The sequence below is a fragment of the Canis lupus genome, chromosome 19 (assembly GCF_003254725.2).
Source record: "Canis lupus dingo isolate Sandy chromosome 19, ASM325472v2, whole genome shotgun sequence".
NCBI classification, from domain to species: Eukaryota; Metazoa; Chordata; class Mammalia; order Carnivora; family Canidae; genus Canis; species Canis lupus.
Genome location: NC_064261.1, coordinates 24329381 through 24348294, shown reverse-complemented (window position 1 = coordinate 24348294; position 18914 = coordinate 24329381). Strand labels below are relative to the sequence as shown.

Here is an 18914-nt window from a genome sequence, read left to right as displayed (position 1 = left end):
CTCCATGCAAGTGTGGGTGTTATTCTCAGCCCTGGGCTCAAGGACGGAGGCCATCAACGGAGGGGTGGGATCTGCCCCTCCAGTGGGTTGCCTCCCACAGGCCCCTCATTAGCTGCTTCCTTACCTCAGTGGGCGAGCAGTCTGTGTAGAAGAGCAACAAAGCACAGGCCCAGCCCACAGCCCAGCAGGGCACACAGCCGGGGCCAGGAGAAAAGATGAAGGCCTTGCCAGAACCCACCACCATTTGGACCAAGAAAGGCCAGCCTGGAGCATCCACAGTCTCCACCAGGAAACCCTACTTCCTTAATAATGCCAGCCCACGCTGGCCTTTCACATCACCTCTTCCAGGCAGCCTTCCTTCCCTGACTCCATCCCAGCCACAGGGACTCTCACTTGCCCGACTGATGCCCCTTTGCATATGTCTGTTCCTTTCAGAGAAGTTGGACCTAACTATGCCAACAGGTCATTCATTTGTTTCACCAACTGGAATCCTCCATGTTCACATCTGTGAAACTGTTAACTATTAAAGAGTACTTAGGGGCACCTGGGTGTCTCAGTAGTTGAGCATCTGCCTTTGGCCCAGCGCCTGATCCTGGAGTCCCAGGTCTGAGTCCCACATCGGGCTCCCTGCATGGAGCCTGCTTCTCTCTCTGCCTTTGTCTCTGCCTCTTTCTGTGTGTCTCTCATGAATAAATAAATCAAATATTTTAAAAAATAAAACAAAGAGTACTTAAAGGAGATAAGATATGGGATATTTTTTCCAAATACAGTATCACCACTATTTTGGCTATCGTTGTTATTTTGTTACTCAGAGGAGTCAATGCCCACAATCACCTTTCAATAGTTCCCACCCAGTCTGGCCCAACAAAGTGCAGACAAGTACACACAGCCCAGCAGTCCCGGCCCCCACACTCACTCCCAGCTCTCATCTGCCTGAGAGCTGTGCTCACCTCCCTGCCTCCGCCCTGGACTGTCCACAAGTCCCCAGGACCTGTAAGGGCACCCCACAGGGACCCCCAACTTCACAGACAGGGGATCAATGGGTAAGGACCAGCTGGTTGAGTGCTCCCCAGCGTACCAGGGCTAGTTCCACTGCATTTCACTAGTGGAGGCAGGGGGAGATTTGGGAAGGCACTGGAGGGGAAGGGGTATCTGACCACCTGGTAACCCGGTCATCCGGTCGAGAGTGAGAGCTGGGGGAGGGGAAATAAGTGGGACCACCATCCATCACATGTCTGCCTCTGGCAGATGGAATGAATATTCAGGGGCCAGGACAGGCTTTTCCAGGCTTCCTTCTGCTGATCCTGCATCCTGTTTTTCTGTGCATCTGGAGGGGGAGGTTAGAGAAAGAGGGTGGGCGAGGGGCAGACTGAAGGGGAAGGCACCTCCCCCCCAAGCTCGGCAGACAGAGGAGGTCAGTGCACAGGAGCAGAGGCCTGGAGGCCTCACTGGCTCGGGAACAGCTCAGGGGAATGATGTGGGGCCACCAGAGGCCTGGCAGGTCAGCACTTTTCAGGTCTCAGGGTCCTACCTCTACCATCAAAGGAGGGAGGTGAGGACCAGGTGAGCAGTTAAGGCCTGTCCTTCTGGGCTTCCCAGGCCTCATGCAGACATCAGCCCTGGAGCCCCTGTCTCACCACCTAAGGAGGGACCCAGGGATCTGGCCCACACTCCTCCACATAACACATTCAGGCTCCCACCAAAGGCTGTTAACAGTGAGGGCAAGGAAGGGTCGCAGAAACTCCCAAAATCACAGCAAACACCAGAACACCTTGTATGCCTGCTGGGGAGGAGTTCATGCCTACCTGCCCTTCTTCCCCTGGGGCCTTCTTACCCAGGAAACAATTCAACATGAAGGGGAAGCTGAATGGCCAGACAGTTACCAATTCTTTTTAGAAAAAAAATTTTTAAATCATGGTAATGTGCCAAATGAGGCACACAGGAAAGATCAGAGTGGGACAAAGCGTGGGGATGGACACCTCACCCCAGATTCTGAAGGTCAGCCCCTGACCATCCCATGCTACAGCTCTGGACACTTCTGGATCATCTAAAAGCTGCTAAGAGATTCTGTTGCCTGCAGGGAAAGGAGAGCAGGGTGAGAGAGCTGAAAGGGTGGGAAGTGAAGGGGGGTCCATGTTGTCACCCAGCCCCCACCCCCATGAGCCCTCTCCAGGAATGCCTCCTCCCTTCCTCCTCGGAGACCTCAGGCTCATTATCTAGATTAGATTACAAGCTGGGCCTGGACTACTGTATCATCAGTGGGCTAGGGCTGGCCTAGACTTGGCCGGAACAACAGGACACACACAGAGTGCAGGGTGCAGTCAAACACCCTATTCCCACCTAAGGCACCTTGGCCACCCCCACTCCAGAGCACAGCTGGGTCTGTGAGCTGACACCCCAACATTTAGCGTCTTGGTGTGAAGTGGAGACACCATCCTCCCATTTAATCCTCACGAATAGGAGAACCGAGGCTCCAGAGAGGATAAGTAACTTGCTCAAGGTCAAGGGCTTGGGAGGAGCAGAGCTGTGATTTGAACCCAGGCCTTCCACCTTGCCACACTAGTTAAGGCACTTTGCAAAACCTTTACCATTGCTTCTGCACTGGAGCCTCACACTCCAACCCACTTAGCATTACACGTCTACTATGTGCAGGTGCCAGGCACAGACTCACCATGGGACCAGCCTCCACCCTCAAAGACTATGGGTCTAACAGGGAAGATAGCTACCCCATTCTATGGAGGAGGAAACCAAAGCAGGAAGGGTTAAGTAGCTGGCTGAAGTCCCAGATAAAAGGCCAGGAGAACAGGAGCTAGAATCCCAGGTCTCGGGTGTGCTGAGAGCACCTGACTGCCTGGAGGTTTCTCTCTCTGCTGCATTGCTCAGGAGTGGCACTGCGCTGGCTGCAGAATGTGGTGGCAGCCTCCCCATGTCTGTTAGGGTGCACAGCGGGCAGTGTGACCTGTGAGTGCAGTGGCACAAAGTAGGGATGAAGGCTCCAGGTTCTGTCCTGCCACTGACCACGGGCTTCCCAAGGTGCTGACTCAGCTGTTCCTCAAGGTGGCTTCTGCAGTGTCCTGGACCAGCAGTGCCAGGATCAAACATGAAGATGGGGCCCCCCACAGTCCACCAGATCCAGGGCAGGGCCACCCCCAATATCTCCGTGAAGGGCCTGGGGCCCCATTTGGTCGTGGCTTCCTCCAGACCCATGGTCCACCCAACTAGGAGGGCTAAGGGGTCAACATGGGGAAGGCGGGGACATTCTAGCTCATGCCAAGCCACTGCCAGAACAGATTGCTAGAATGTCTTGTGGGGTGGGGAGGGGGAGCAAATAAATAACCCCCGGGCTCAGTTTATGTTTAAGTTTCAAAAAAACAACAGTATTTGGGTCCTGTCCCAGGTTCAGCAAATGCCTCCAATTAATTGTGGATTTTGTTTCTCATTTTAGATCAGTGCTCAGCTCACGCCCTCTGCCATTAGCTCATCCTTAAGTCTCTCCTGTCAGAGGACCCCCAACTCTTTCTTTGTGGGAGGCAGGAGCTATGGTGCCCAAGCTCAGCCCCCTCTTCTACCTTTGGGCTCCCTGAGGAGTACAGATCAGACCAGCTCTGTCCAAATCTGACCCTCTGGGGTCCCTTCACTCCTGGGGACAACCAGGTTCCCCCTTCTCTCATGGAGTTCGTTGGTGGATGCCAGGCTATGAGGAAACCCCAGTACAGTGAATGGCCAGTTCTGCAGCTTCACCTTCTACTCTGACATGCCAGTCTCCTGGGGCAACCACCGGCCAGCTTCATCTTCCCCAACACACACACACACACACCAGGCACAGGCATGTACATGGTCACTTCAGTAGACTCGCCCTAAGAGAGCCTTGCTGGCCTGGCTGGCTCAGTGGGAAGAGCAAGGGACTCCCGACTTCAGGGAGCTGAGTTTAAGCCCCAAGCTGGATGTGGAAATTACTTTAAAAAAAAGAAAAAAGAAAAAGTATCCCCCAACTCTGGATTCAGTGATGGGGGTGGCAGCATCTGTGAACGGCCAACCTATGGCTAAGTCTGAAGACTGGAAGGGAGGAAATCCCAAAGATTCCTGAGCTTCAGTGCTCTCATCTGCCAAATGGAACCATAACCCAGATCTGCCTACCTCACAGGTCAGCGAGACAATGAATCAAATGAAAAAAGGTGGGTGTAGGGGTTGTTCATAAATTGCACAATGCTGCAGAGATAAGATGACTGTTCCCCTGCAGAATCCTCTAGACCCAGCAGGGACACATTTCTGCCACTAGCACTTATAAGAGTCCCAGAGCTCACCTTATCTCACTGAGAGGAGGATCTCATCCTTCTCAATTCCCAGATGGGCACGCTGAGGCTCGGAGGCCCAGCCAGGCCCTTCTGTTGCAGCTCAGGCTCAAATGAATGAATGAATCATGGGAGACCCAGCATCTCTGTCCCATGCTCCATGCCCTTCATCTGGTCCCTGAAAGCACAGCGTACCTGGAACCACCTGTCCTTCCCCTACCTCATTCAATTGGGCTCTGGCTCAGGGGGCTCTGACTTCTGTCCTCCAGGAAATGATACCATTGCTTCCAATTTAGCTTTTTCAGCCAATACAGGAAAAAAGGGGTAGGGGGGAGGTACACCGCAGTTCAATTTCAAGAATCCTGTCATAAGCAAAACAAACAGCCCAAAACACAAAAGCCAGAATGGTCCATACCTGTGGGTTTTCAGGGGCTTCCCCAAGATGCTCCCAGGGAAAAAAAAGCCTGTGTATCAGCGCCCACCAGGGACCAGGCTCCGATCATATCACTTCCTCCTGGGTCCTCTCCACAAGCCCATGGGAACAGGAACCCTCATTCCCATTTACAGAGAAGGAAATGGGGGTGCAGCTTGCCCTGGACCGCAGAGTATGCAAGTGGTCACAGGGGCCACACTTCTTCCTCTCTGTTAGGGCCTGTCTTCCTCCCACACACATCTTTTTTTTTTTTTTTTTAAGATGTTTATTTATGTATTCATGAGAGACACAGAGAGAGAGGCAGAGACACAGGCAGAGGGAGAAGCAGGCTCCATGCCAGGAACCCGACGAAGAGACTCGACCCCAGGACCCCGGGGTCACAACCTGAGCCAAAGGCAGCTGCTCAACCACTGAGCCACCCAGGCGTCCCACACACATACCTCTTAACCCCTAATCAATCTGTCCTCTGCCTTTGCCCAGCTGCTAGTGTTCCAGGCTCCAGGTTAGCACCCGCATCCACCCACCACCTATATCTGGCCCCAAGATAGTTATCATGTCCTGGCAGAGTGGATGCTATCCCAGAGCACAGAAATAGGGGCGCCATGGTGGATGGGAGTGGGGAGCGGGGCTCCCCTTGAGGGGCCTCTCCCCGCCCAGGTCTCCTGTACCAGGTCTGTCCCTAGTAGCCATTGGTGGGCCCAGGCTCATCCAGGGCTCAGGCATGTTGGCGACAGTCCTGGGGAGAGGCTGAGCTGACCCAGGGTCCAAAGAAAGCAGCAGCAGCTGTTGGAAAAGGGGCTGGTCTGACAAAGGCTGTCCCGTCACCTGATCCCCCTTCTGGCCCCAAGGGCTTCTGATGGCTCCTCCAGCCACAGGCCTGAGTGGAAATCCCAACCCGCCTCACCAGCCAGCACCACCCACTGAGCCTCCATTCTACAACATCACCAACATTACTATTCCTGTTGTCCACTCCTCTCCCAGCACTCTCCCAGCACAGCCAAAGGCCCCACCCGCAGGCATGACCCCTTCTCCCCTGAGCGCCCTCCTCCCCGGAGGACCCTCCTCCCCTGAGGGCCCTCTCCTGCTCTGACCAATGGCCTGGCCACAAAGGGCAGGACACAGGGGTACCTTCGAGAGGGGTGAACTGATGCATTGATGGCCTCTCCCAGCTGTTAAACTCTCTAAGCCTAGCAATCACCCCCCGAGTGTCACCTTGGGGCCCCCAAATAAAGAAGCATGTATATATATGAGGTGGGGAGTATAGGATGTTGTGCCTTTCTAGCAAGCCTGGGGAACAGTTATCACCAGCCCCTGTGATCCCAGCCCTGAGAGACTGGACTTCAGGATGGCAGCCCTACCCCAGACCCCTAGTGGCACAGATGGATCCTAACCTGGCCAAGCCTGAGGTCATTCCCTCAGGGGACTGACCCTCACACCCAGATCTCCTCCTCTTCCCCAGAAAGCCAGGGGCTCCATCAGCCCTGGATAGTGAGACACCAGGTTCTCGGCTAAGCCCAGTCTAGAAGACAAATTGGCAAATGGCTCAGACAACACACGAGGAAGAAAGGTGAGCAGATTGAGGCACACAGGGGTCTGGGGTCCCTCACAGCCTCCAGGGTCTGCACTTCCCCACCTATCCTTTCAGTCTCGGGCCTCACCCCAACCACCCTCACTCACACACATTCTAGCCACCCCTGACAGGCTGCCAGAAACATCCTTCCCCAACCCCACAACCTATCTCCTCTGCCTTTCAAACCCAGCTCAGGTGCTTCCTCTGAGGAGACTTCCATGATTGGCCAGGCTGGATGAGAAGCTCTTCAGGCACTAGCGTCCCTGCCTCAATCCCTCCCCAGGGCTGTGATGAGCACTGGGAGTTCCTGAGGACAGGAGCAGGTTCTCTCAGTACCCTCAGCACTTCCGCATGATGGCCCACGGTGGGCAAGCCACAAACAGGAGAATGACAGCCAGGACAAATAAGATCATCACAACCTGACCAAGCTAACTGAATATAAGTGAGGCATCTGGGGGCACCTGGGTGGCTCAGTGGTTGATCTGCCTTTGGCTCAGGGCATGATCTCAAGGTCCGTATCGAGTCCCACATCGGGCTCCTGCATGGAGCCTGCTTCTCCCTCTGCCTGTGTCTCTGCCTCTCTCTGTCTCTCACGAATAAATAAATAACATCTTTTTAAAAAAAAGTAAGTTTAGCATCTAAAAGGAGCCAGCAGGGACATCCTTAGGAAGCTGCTCTGGGAGCCCCAGCACAGGGAGGCCGCAGGGGCCCAGCAGGAGCAGCTGCAGAGTCCCTCCCTGCAGCCCTGTGGTGGCTGCTGCTGGCAACCGCCCACTCACTCCCAGCCCGTGGGGCTCAGCCTAGAGATGCTGCGGCCTTCACCCTGCAGAGGCAGACACGTCTGCGGCTCACTGCCCTGCTGCAGGGCGGGGGCAGCTCCAGGGCCTGGCTGCCGCCCCAGGCTCAGACACAGCCTGGGAGGCACAAAGGCCCACCCCCAGGGCACCACAGATGGCTCTCTGTGTGCCCCACTGCCTGCAGCTCCAGTTCCCACTCTTGGCCCATGCTGGGGTCCCACTCCCACCCATCTGCTGGGCAGTGGGCATGAAGGTGAGGCCCAGGAAATGGAGGGAAGAAGCCCTGCAAAGAGTGGAGCGGAAATGGGTATGAGGGCAATGGCTCACTGGCCGTAATGGTGAAGTCATGGTCCAGCAAACCACATAGACCCCAAGGTCAGCCATCCTGGCATTTCTGCCCCTAAACGCTGTCTCAGGCTGGAAGAAGACTCTGGCAGAGGGCTCAGGACAAGCCCTCTCTCGCATCTGGCCTAAAGCCAGGCAAGGCTGCCCAGCAGGGCCACAGCCCACTCCTGAGAACTGCAGTCTCTGCGCCCAGGCGCTGCAGCCCCAGGCTCAGGGAAGCTCCACCACAGTCCTGGACCATTCTCCTGTGGGAGGTGGTACCTTGCAGCAAGGCCTGAGTCCCTCAGAAAGGCCTATGGCAGGCAGGGATATGAAGGCCTTCCCTGAAGGGCTGAAATCCCACAGCTCCAGCTGCCCTACCCTGAAAACCATCCTGTACCCTGATATCCCAGGGGGTCTCCTGGGCCTCTACCAGCCCTGCCTAAAGAACCCATGTGAGCACTGTGCACTGAGCTGGAGAAGCCACAGCCACTGCAGGAGCAGGACTCAGCCTCACAGAACAGATATTTTAGGGGGCCTGCACCAGACGACCACGGGTCACACTCAAGCTGGACCCACAAGAGCTGCCTTCCCACTCCACAGAGCCAGTCCACAGGTGTGGGCAACAAGCTCCCCAGGGGCAGCGGGTCCCAGACTAGATTCCACTCCAGCAAAAGACTTCTGTGTTTGCCAGTGCATGTGTGTGTGTGGCCAGTTGCACGACTATTTCCTCCCCAAGAACATTTTTAAAAAATAGTAGTAACATCACTTTATAAAAGAAACACTGTTGCAACAACATAAACAAAAGGAGACAAACTCTCCTAATAAAGAGGGTTTCTTTATCCTGAATGAACTGGATGCAGCTTTTATTTTTGGGAAAACACACTCACATACACACCACATTACCTCATCTGTCCTCATTGGCTTGCACAAACTCTTGTGTTAGATGGCATCCAGAAACCTCTGGCTGTCCCCTCACCCTACACACCCCGAAAGGGTAAAGGTCACATCTAGGTAAGGATCCAGTGGGGGACAAGGGCCCTCAAATCTCATTTCATGGGGGAGGAAGGTCTTGGGGACCCAAATCTGTCAGTTGATCAGGAAGAGACAACACCTTCTTGGTCAGGAGGGATCAGGAGGGGTCATTAGAGATTCGCACTTCATTTGCATGGCTCCCCAAAGACACAGTAGGTAAGCCAGACAGTTGACCAGGAGAGCCCACGGGCAAGCCACACGACTGCTCAGCCTCAGTTTCTTCCAATTGTTCAGTGGGAATCATCATGACCTCACCTGGTTGCAGTGGGGATGAGAATTTCTGCTGAGCACCTGCACACAGAAGGTACACAATAAACCACGGCTGTGGGACACCTGATGGCTCAGCGGTTAAGCTTTCAGCTCAGGGCATGATCCTAGAATTCAGGGATCGAGTCCCACAGCAGGCTCCCCTCAGGGGAGCCCCTGCTCCCTCTGCCTATGTCTCTGCCTCTCTCTCTCATGAATAAATAAATAAAGCCTTTAAAAAAACAACAAAACAAAACAATACCCACGGCGGTTATTATTAAGTTAATATTTGACAAAGGCTTCCCTTAGAGCAAGAAGAGTCTGCCTTTCCATTTTCACCTGCCCAGCCCTGACCCGTCAGCCCTCAGCATACAGCCAGCTTTGCTCCCCCATCCACAAGTGGGTGGCCTCTTTGGGAGGTGGTAGCCTCTTTGGGGAGGCCCCAGGAGCTCCAGGGCCAGCCAGTTCCCATGAGTACCCCTTCCAGGGCGCAAGACCAGCTCCTTTGGGGAATGATGAGCCCTGCTTGTGTCCACTTAACCTGCACAGCAGGCCGCATGGCACGTGCCACTTCTATCAGGTGAGGAAACAGGTTCAGAGAGGTCAACGAGACTTGCCCAAGGGCAGTAATGCCTGTGGAGCAATCCAAACCCAGCTTTCTAAAAAGTCTTACAAGTGCCTGTGCGCCATCTGCGGTGTCTCCCTCTTCCTCCTTCAGGGACCCTCCTGTCCTCCCCATCCTACATCCTACAACTGGAGCCCCTGCCCGGCCTCCTCCAAGCTGCCCGGGCCAGTCCTCTGTCAGTGCCTTGCTGGGTGGTTTTAGCATTGGCATCCTCTTCTTTGTACTTTTAATTCCAAAAGGAGACTTGCCAAAGAGGCTTTAGAAAAACACAACATATCAGGGTGACATCCAATAGCAAGCCTTCCTCCCCCAGGTGCCCTCTCACCTGGAGACCAGAAGCTGCCACTCAGAATCCATGGAGGAAAAGTGAAAGACCACCTCCTGCTTCATTACTGCCAGCATGGTTGTTTCTTTACCAGCTCCTCCCCACCCTCCCACCTAGAATGTCAGCTCCCTGAGGGTGGGGTTTGGTTTTGTTCAGCCCTGTACCCCGGTCCCTAGAATAGTGCCCAGCACATAGTGGGTATTTGGGGTTCATTTCATGGATAAAAGAATGAATAAGCAAACTCCCAACACTTAACTGATGGCCAAAGTAAAGAAGCCCAGAGAGAAGGGAGAAACTTACCCAGAGCCACTGGGTTTATGTGTAAGGTGAGTTAAGATTCACTCCAGAACTGTCTGATTCCCTCCCCTGCTACAGGTTGCCCCTGTACACACACACACACACACCACCACCACCACCACCACCACCACCACCACCACCACTACCACCACCACTACCACCACAACCACCCGGGGACTGGGACATCATAAGCCCTGATCAGCTAAGGGCTCAGCAGGGATTAGCTGTCTATACAGGCCTGTAATGGACACTCACAGGGAGAGGGGTGGGAAAAAGGCCTAGGCAGGGACGGCGGGCTCCAGAGTGGCTTCATTGTACTGCCCTGCCCCACAGGGCTGGCATTTAGTGAGCACTGGCTGTGCGCTGGGCACTGTCCAAGGCTTTACTCCCCAAAACAAACACATGCAGAGGAAACATTATTGCCCCAATTTATACGTGAAGGTCCTGCACCTTGCCCAAGGTCTTGGCTAGATGGGGAAACTGAGGACTGCCTGCCTGCCAAGAACATGTGTGTTGTCTCTCCAACATGACCTTGTAGTCGTTTCTCCTGTGGTGGGAAAGAGGCCTAATGCTGAGGGTAGGACCCAGGGATTCCAGAACATGATGGAAACAGAACCATGCAAGACTTGGTGTTGGGTTAAGGCAAGAGGGAGAGGCAAAAGCATTGTCTTCACATTGTCCAAGTCCCTTGCAAGGGACAAGCTGGATCAAGACTGCGTAGTCCAGGGATGCCTGGGTGGCTCAGTGGTTGAGCATCTACCATCAGCTCAGGTTGTGATCCTGGGGTCCTGGGATCAAGTTCCACATCAGGCTCCCCACCTGGAGCCTGTTCTCTCTCTGCCTGTGTCTTTGTCTCTGTGTTTCTCATGAAAAAATAAATAAATAAAATAAAATAAAATAAAATAAAATAAAATAAAATAAAATAAAATAAAATAAAATAAAATAAAATACTGCCTAGTCCAGGGGTAGGGACCTGGCCGGCTGCCAGAAGTCGGAGATGGGAAAGGGGCTCCTGAAGGGGTCATCAGTGGGGAAGGGAGAAGAATCCAAACTGTGGCTTCTCTGAGAATCCAAGAGATATACAGATTTTCCCATACGACTTGATCAAATCTGGCCCAAAGCTACCACCCAGCCACCTCTTACCACTCCCAACACAGCCTGTTCCTTTTTTTCAAGTGAACAGGTGGTCTCCTGTGCTCATTCTCACCCCACATGTTGGCTCACATGGATCCTCCCAGAACACCTCCATGCCCCATGCAACCCAGTCAGCACACCCTTCTCTGCAGGCCCCTGGGCAAAACAGCCTTTGCCTCATTCTGAGTCCTGGCACAAGCCAGCAGACTCTACCGAGTGGGGATTCAGCTCATCCCTGGGCCCCAGCCCAGCCAGGGCCCACTGGAGCTCAGGGAAGTCTGGAGTCTATGTCTCCAACCTCTCCATGCCCACATTCCTTAGCCAAATGTCCCCTGAGTCCCCACAGACACCCTACCATTGATGATGCCTGGCTCAGAAACCTCCCCTCCAGCAGGCAAGGTGAACCATCTCTACCAATAACTCGGGTTCAAGGAGAAGCTGCTCTGGGGGTAGAGAGCACAAAAGCCATGTGCAAGCTCAGAGGAAAGAGACACGGATCAAGGAGATAGAGAGAGGCCAAGGAAAAGGTGCCATTGGGTGAGATGTGGGCACAGACAAGAGACAGGGACAGGAAGCATCCTCAGATGCCCAGGGACAGAGAGAGAGACAGCAGGATGAGGAGAAATGCAGAATACAGGGGGAGAGGACCAACTTTTGGCTGCGGCCTGGGGAAGCAGGGAGGTAAGAGGAGCCTGGAGCCTCACAGGCCCTCCTGCAGACCCAGATGGGCCCCACTCCCAGGGCACCTGCTATTCTATGTGGTCGGCTCCTCTTAAGGCTGCTGTGAGGGTAAGGATTGGTTGTACAGGCCTGGCTCCAGCTGAGGCTGGTAGGGCTACTTTGTTAGGAGACCTTGACCACCCGACAAGCATGGTGCCATCAGGGCCATGTGTCAGGGTCCTATAAATAACTGCCATTGCACCTTTCTTCTGGTGAGCCCTGGGCCCTGCCCCCTCCCAGCTGGGCCTCCCCACTCCCAGCTGGCTCAGGGAGTCAGAAAGAGTACACACTCCCACCCTCCACGCTCCCCACTCCCCCCCCACCCCCCCGCCACCCCACGCCACAGCCTTCTTCCTTGTGCTTATCATCAGCCCAGCTTTGGCCTCCCTCAAGTACGCATGCTCCATGAGTGAGGACTCCTAAGCAGTAGGCCTCAGGCGCAAGGGCCAGCAGGCCAGATTCCACTCCCACCCAGCTGTCCCTTCTGCCCCACCTGCCCCTCCCCCAAGGGGCCCAGCAGGCCAACCTCTAATCCTCTGTCATCTGACCCAGGCTCCACCCTACATTGGCTCTGCCCAGCCACCCTACTGAGGCCCAAAAATGGACAGAGTCATTTACAGAGGGTCCAATGAGCCAAATGCAATAGGAAGATGACCTCATGACCCCCCCAGCCCCAGCTCCAGGCACACGCTCTGCACCCCAGGACTCTGAGGCAGCCAGGTACTAGGAGGCAAGCAGTGCTCAGACCCTGATGACCCTTCCAATACACTCTCATGCCTCCTCACAGCCAGAGGCCATGGGACCTTACAAAAGTAGGCTGCACAGCAATCAGAGCCATGCACACCCTGCTCCCCACTGCACCCTGGGCTCAGCCCAGGACCAGGCACACAGCACATGTCCAAGGCAGGATTTGCTGAACTTGGGGAAAAAAGAGAAGCATGCAGCACAAATCAGCCCACCCCCAGGCCTGCATCAGGGCTCCCAAAGCCAAGCCCCTAAATGCACTTGTTTGTCCATAAACAGTCACTCCACACCTGCACTGGCCGGGGCCACACACACAGACCTGCCCTCCCATCAGGGGGAGCACCCAGAAGAGGGATACAGGGGTGGGAGGAGGATGAGATGGGTATTGCCCAGCCAAGACCCACGGAGAGACGCGCTAGGCTGGGGACATAAGAGAACTGGCTCCACAGGCACCAGAGGGCAAGCCTTTCTTGACACAGTCACCCTCTGAACCCTGGTGGATATTTGGGCTGTGGGGAGACGCAGGTAACTGGGAAAGAAGAAAAGGAGAGACGAGGCCCCCCTACCTATGCGGATAATATCCAGGTCCTGCACCAAGGGTCCTGCTTGTCCCTGGTCAGGAAATGCCCTCCTGTGGCAACACAACTGGAATCGTCCTCATGACGCACCGATCTGGCCGAGGCAGGGTGGGGACAGGGGCAGGGGTGCCCGTGAGACCAGTGGCAATGGGAATTAGATGGGGTCCTGAACACTGCCAGAAGATGCTGCAGGGGCAGCTCTCAATCCAGGCTGCACCAGACTCTGAACCATAGGAGGGCAAAGGGGAGAGGTTGGTGTGCACTGGGGCATCAGGCTTCCCCGAACGGGCTGCAGCAGGGTCCTGAAGGAAGCCTGCTCTCTGGCTTTGCGTACCCCTAAACAACCCGAGTCTGTTGGAGCCCAGGCTTGGGCAGGGCCAGCCCCGGACCAAGGCCAGCGTCCACGGCTGACCAGCTGTCAGCTAACTGCCCATGCCCTGGAACAGGAGCTGAAGAGGGAGGGGTGGCAGCTCTGTGGGGTCAGTGATGACACACTGCCACTTAAAAGGAAGAGACACAGCTCATGCCTACAGCCCCTGAAATGAGTGAAAGAGGCCACTGGAGAGACAAGGCAACCAGGGCAAAGGAGATACCCAAAGAGCAAAGGGGAGCAGGAGAGGAGTAGGACATCAGTGGAGTGGGGGCAGGGACTCGGCTAACCTTCTGCTTCCCATTCATCTTCCTCAGCTCCTGAGGAGCAGGAAGTCGGCTAAGCCCAGGGCTAAACCCAGAGCTGCCGGCTCCAGGCACCTAGATGGATTACCCAGTCCTGGGCGGGAGGGGGGTGGAGGAAGCAAGGGCAGCAGCACCGCCCCCCCCCCCCCCAACAGGGGCGCTTATTGAAGCCCTCCCAGCCCCCAGGCAGCGATCTGCGCTGCTCTAATCCCTCCTGCAGCCCGGGGCAGGGCGGGGGGGGGGGGGGGGGGGGGGCGGTGTACAGCTGCCGGGGCAGGCCAGGTCTGGAGCCTGGCGGAGGGTCCTACCCTCCACCACACCCACCCATCTCCTTAGCCTGGGACTTCAAGGATGAGCAGCTGGGCACTTAGGGAGGCTCTGAGGAAGCTCTGGTCGCTGCCCCCTCCCATCATGTGGCTGCATCCTTAGGGAGCCCGCAGGTCTCAGCTGCAAAAGTCCTTGTTTATCAACAGCCGCAGACGGGCAGGAGCAGGCTGGCCGGTCCCCGGGTTCCCACTCTCGGCCGAGCATCGCGCGACAGAGAGGGAGGCTCCGCTGGGGGGCCCAGGGGGGACCACCCGGCTGGAGCACAGATTCTGCAATCCTTGATTTCAGAGTCCGAGTCGGCAGGGGAAGTGGCGTCAGCGGCTGGCGTGATCCAATTCAATGAACCAGAGGTGGCAAGGGATGGAAAGCGGAGCCGTGCGCCCCCCGCCCCCACACTGCATTTCCTGCGCTGTCAGGGTGCCCCGCGAAGCCTGGCTCCATCCCCCACCCCTGCGCCCGCGGCCGCTGGCTCCGGGCACTGAGGGGTCGGGTTTCCTACGGCGCCCTCCGCGCCCCGGGGGGGCCTAGCTCCCCGCGCAGGTGGGGGGCTCCACCGCCGGAGCCTCCACCCCCTCCCCGGCCGCCGGAAACGCGAAGCCCCGGCTGGGACTAGGCACTTCCCCGAGGGGCGCGCGGTCTGCGCTCCCCGGGGGCCCGGCCGGAGTGTCCAGGCCGCGGGCACCTCTCAGGAAAGGAAACCCGATCCGTGCCGCGGCCGGCGGGGACGCGCGGTGGAGACACGGGCGGGGAGGGGCGGCGGCGCAGGACGCGCCCGGAGGCCTGGGGCGGGCGCGCTGGCCCCCGACGGCTGAGGGCAGCCTGGGGACTCCGGGGCGCGGCCGGCCCGGGGGCGCAGGGGCAGGCTCCGTCCGCCAGCGCCAGCGCCAGCGCCCGCCCCGCCTGCCGGGCCCGCCGGGCCGGGGGACTAGGGGCCCGCGTCGCCGCCCAGCTTCGGGGCCCTCGGCCTCGGGCGGGACTCGCCGGACCCGGCGCGGGGAGAGGAGCGGGGGCCGCCCCTTTTCTGCAGGCTGACGGGGCAGACACAGAGCCGGGGCGGGGGGTGACGCGACAGCTGCGCCCCGTCCTGCCCCGCTGGGGGTGGGGGCGCCGAAGACGCGGGCCGAGAGGCGCCCGGGCGCTGCGAGCGCAGGCCCCGGACCCCCGGAGGCCCCGGCAGCGGCCGGCCGAGGCGACAGCGCCTGGCCCCGGGGAGGCCCAGCCGCGGGGTCGGGGGTGCGCGAGGTGGCCCGGCCCGCCCGAGGCCGGGGATCGGCTCGCTCACCTTCTCCTGCGCGCGCGTGAGCTTCTTCTGCACGTTGCTGGCGATCTTCCCCGCCGTCACCCCCTTGCTGCCCATCTCGGCCATCGCGGCTCCGGCCTCGCCCGGCGGCGGGCGCCGATCTGCCAGCCCCGACCCCGGCCCCGGCCCCGGCCCCGGCCCCTGCCCCGGTCCCTGCCCCGGCCCCGGCCCCGGCCCCCGCCCCGGCCCCGGCCCGGCTCTCGTCCACACCGCGCGCCCGGCAGCCGAGCGGACCGACTGAGGCGGAGCGTGCGCCCAGCCAGCGAGCGTGCGGCCGAGCGACGCGGGGACCCGGAGGGGCGGGCCGGGGGCGGGGCAGGGAGGCGGGGCCGGGCCTCGGGCTGGGTCGGCGCCCCCCGCCCGCCCCCTGGAGCGGACTCTGCCTTTTAAAGGGCCCTCGCGCGTGCGGGAGGCCTCGGCTGCGGACGCGGGCGGTGCGCGCTGGGCGAGAGCTGCGGCCACTGGGACTCCTGGGACGCCGCGGTGACACCGCCCCGGGGCGGAGACTGACGTGCGGGTCCTCCTGGGAGGGGAGACCTGTCTGGAGGCCGCTGCGCTCAAACACTGGCGGCTCGGAGCTGAGATTGGTGCGCGCCCCTGGAATCGAGGAGCCCCAGCTGCGAGCGCGCGGGGCTGGGGCTGGGGCTGGGGCTGGGGCCGGGGCTGGGGCCGGGGCTGGCGCTGGGGCTGGGGCTGGCCTCACGCTGGACGCTCCGCCGCCGCCTGGCCGGCAGACTCACAGGTTTCCACCAGGGTCCCCTGGGACACCTTCAGAGCTCTGTCCCTGGCTCCTAGTTTCCTGCCCACCCTGCGCTCCATCTTCCCACGCGCTGGCAATAATTATTATTATAACAACGACGTAACGTTACTGAGGGCTTACTACGTGCCTGGCACTCGGCTAAGTGCCACCACCACCGCCCTAGGAGGTAGGTGCGATTATCATTCCCATTTCACACATGAGGCATATAGAGGCCTGGAACCAAATCTCTGATTCTGCATTCCAGGATCTCAACCACTATACAGTGGGCTGTCTTCTCTTCCCTACGGGGGCGGGGGGGGGGGGGGGAGTGATCGATGATCATTATTCAAAGAGAAGATAAGGTTACTGCTAACCAGCTTTTCAAAATTTATAAATCCCACTCACACCCCTCCCCCAAGTCATGTCAGAGGCTGTGAAGGATGCCACAGCCTTCTCTGTCCCGGAGGCCAGGGCACAGCCCTGGTAGGTTTCTCAGGGACTGTAGGTGGAGCTGAGTGAAGAGAGTACTCCTGGGGGCCCAGCTGAGGAGGGTGGACAGATCAGGGCAGGGGACCCTGGGAGGCTCCTGGGAGTCAGCAGGAAGGGCTTTGCAGACCAGACACCAAGCGCCCTCCTCATACAAATGGAGAAACTGAGAGCCAGGAATAAAAGGTTCTGGCTCCCCTCTGCCTGGAAGGTCCCCTGAACTCTGATTACTCCTGCAGGTTCTTCCCATTACTACTGCTCAGGACCCATAGGAGATGATCTTAACTAGTCCTCCCTCCTGGCATATTATTACTCCTGTTTTGCAGAAAGATAGAGGCTTGCTGAAGGTCACAAGAGATAAACAGATCTCCAAACCCAGGTTTTCCTGCCCTAAAGCCCTCAGCTGATAAACCAAACTGCTTCCCAGAAAAAAACACCAAGCACTGCACCAATGGAAAGCATTTTGTCAAAATTATTATTATAAACTCATGGCCAATTCGTGAGTTACAAAATCAAAACCTAAACAGTGCAGACTCAGTTGCTGAAGCAACTTTCTTCTAAAAGCTCAATTTCACTTCATGATCTCTTTTCCTAATTTTATAATTGTCATTTTTCTAACCATTCCCTAAGAGCTATTTCTCCCAACAGTCCTCTGAAGAAAGGAGGAAATGAGCAGAAGTCAAACTATTCCAGTTGACTCCCAGGGAACAGTGGGAGATTCTGCTTTGCTGTACTTTGGTGTTTCAAAATATCACCTGACAAAAAAATTTGAATCTTAGATGGTTATCAGCAGGATTGAGTCAGCTAGCTTGCACAGCGACCCAAGGGGCCATAGGGGGATCATTCTAAAAAACCATTACAGAGATGTAGCAACATGAAAATAAAGCTTACAATATAATTGTGAATGAAAAGGGGAAGAACAAAAACTGCATGCACTATCCTTGCAACCACTAAAAGTAAATACAAGTACTCATGTTCCAAGATTCAAAAGGACCATGCCCAAAGGAAATAGACGTGTATAAAATTAAAGCATTACAGGTGATTTTTTTTCCTCTTAATTTCCTAAATATTCCATATTATGCTATAATATGGCCTTCATAACTAAACACACACAGCTCTGTCCCTAAACATGGCAATTCTTAATGTGATCTCCAGATTAGAAAGGTTTTTTTATTTTTATTTTTATTTTTTTAGAAAGGCTTTTTTAAACACAAAAGCATTGGAAGATATTTTGAAATAAACAATGCTACTTTGAGGATACAAAAAACATTTTAATTTTTTAAACTTCAAAAAACACTGTTAACACATAAGGTTAAAAGTTTGGAAGGACATACTCCAAAAATGTTAGTTACAAGTCCAAGGGGTAAAAATGTAGGAGATTTTTACTTTCTTCTTTTTGATTTTCTATTGTATCTGATTTTTTATTTTGCCGTGATAGCCCTTTGTTTTCACTATCACACACACAAAAAATAAAGGTGTTTCCATTTTGAAAAGAAATTTGACATAAAAAGATTAAAGTGTTAGAAACAAGGGAAATATTTTAAAAAATAAAATAGAACTCTCACAATTCACAAGAAAAACATTAAAAGATCCCAATATAACTAGGCACATGGCACAAATGGATAATTCACAAAAATGCAGATTCAGCCTTGGGGCACCTGGGTAGCTCAGTCAGTTGGGCATCTGCCTTCAGCTCAGGTCATGATACTAGGGTACTGGGATCCAGTCCAGTATCAGGCTACCTGTTCAGCGGGGAGCCTGCTTCTCCCTCTCACTTTGCCCCTCCCCCTGCTTGCACATGCTCACGGTCTTTCTCTCTCTCTCAAACAAATAAAATCTTTTAAAAAAATAAAATTTAAAAAAATAAAAGTTCAATCTTGGGGTGCCTGGCTGGCTCAATTAGAGGAGCATGTGACTCTTGATCTCAGGGTCATGAGGTCGAGCCCCACATTGGGTATAGAGATTACTCAAAAATAAATAAATAAATACTTTAAAAGTTCAGTCTTACCAGAAAATTTAAAAAGCATTCATTAAATCAATGAAACATAACATTCCTGCCTCTACTTTCTTCAAAGTAGTGAATTTTTTTTTAATGATGTTACTTAAAATCAGAGACAGACCCATGCTTTGCTTCTGAAAGTATAACAGATAATAGAATTTCTGGAAAGCAGTTTTGCGATATGTAGTAAGACTCATCGAAATGCCTATATTCTTCAATCCTAGAATTTCAAGTCTAGGAAATAATTTAAAATTTTAGGAAAGCTTTA

At 55.5% G+C, this 18914-nt stretch overlaps 1 protein-coding gene across 16 annotated transcripts in view; it reads right to left on the bottom strand.

Annotated features, from left to right (window-relative positions):
* Nucleotides 1-15563, bottom strand: part of BIN1 (bridging integrator 1) — a 52742-nt gene extending 37179 nt beyond the window's left edge. For 15 of the 16 annotated variants that reach the window (XM_025436010.3, XM_025436011.3, XM_025436015.3 and 12 more), the window contains exon 1: nt 15405-15563. In XM_025436010.3, coding sequence (XP_025291795.1) covers nt 15405-15488 — 84 coding nt within the window. In that variant the 5' untranslated portion in view covers nt 15489-15563. The remainder of the gene's footprint in view (nt 1-15404) is intronic. The other variant, XM_035702183.2, reaches the window with a different exon arrangement.
* Nucleotides 15564-18914: the final 3351 nt, after the last annotated feature.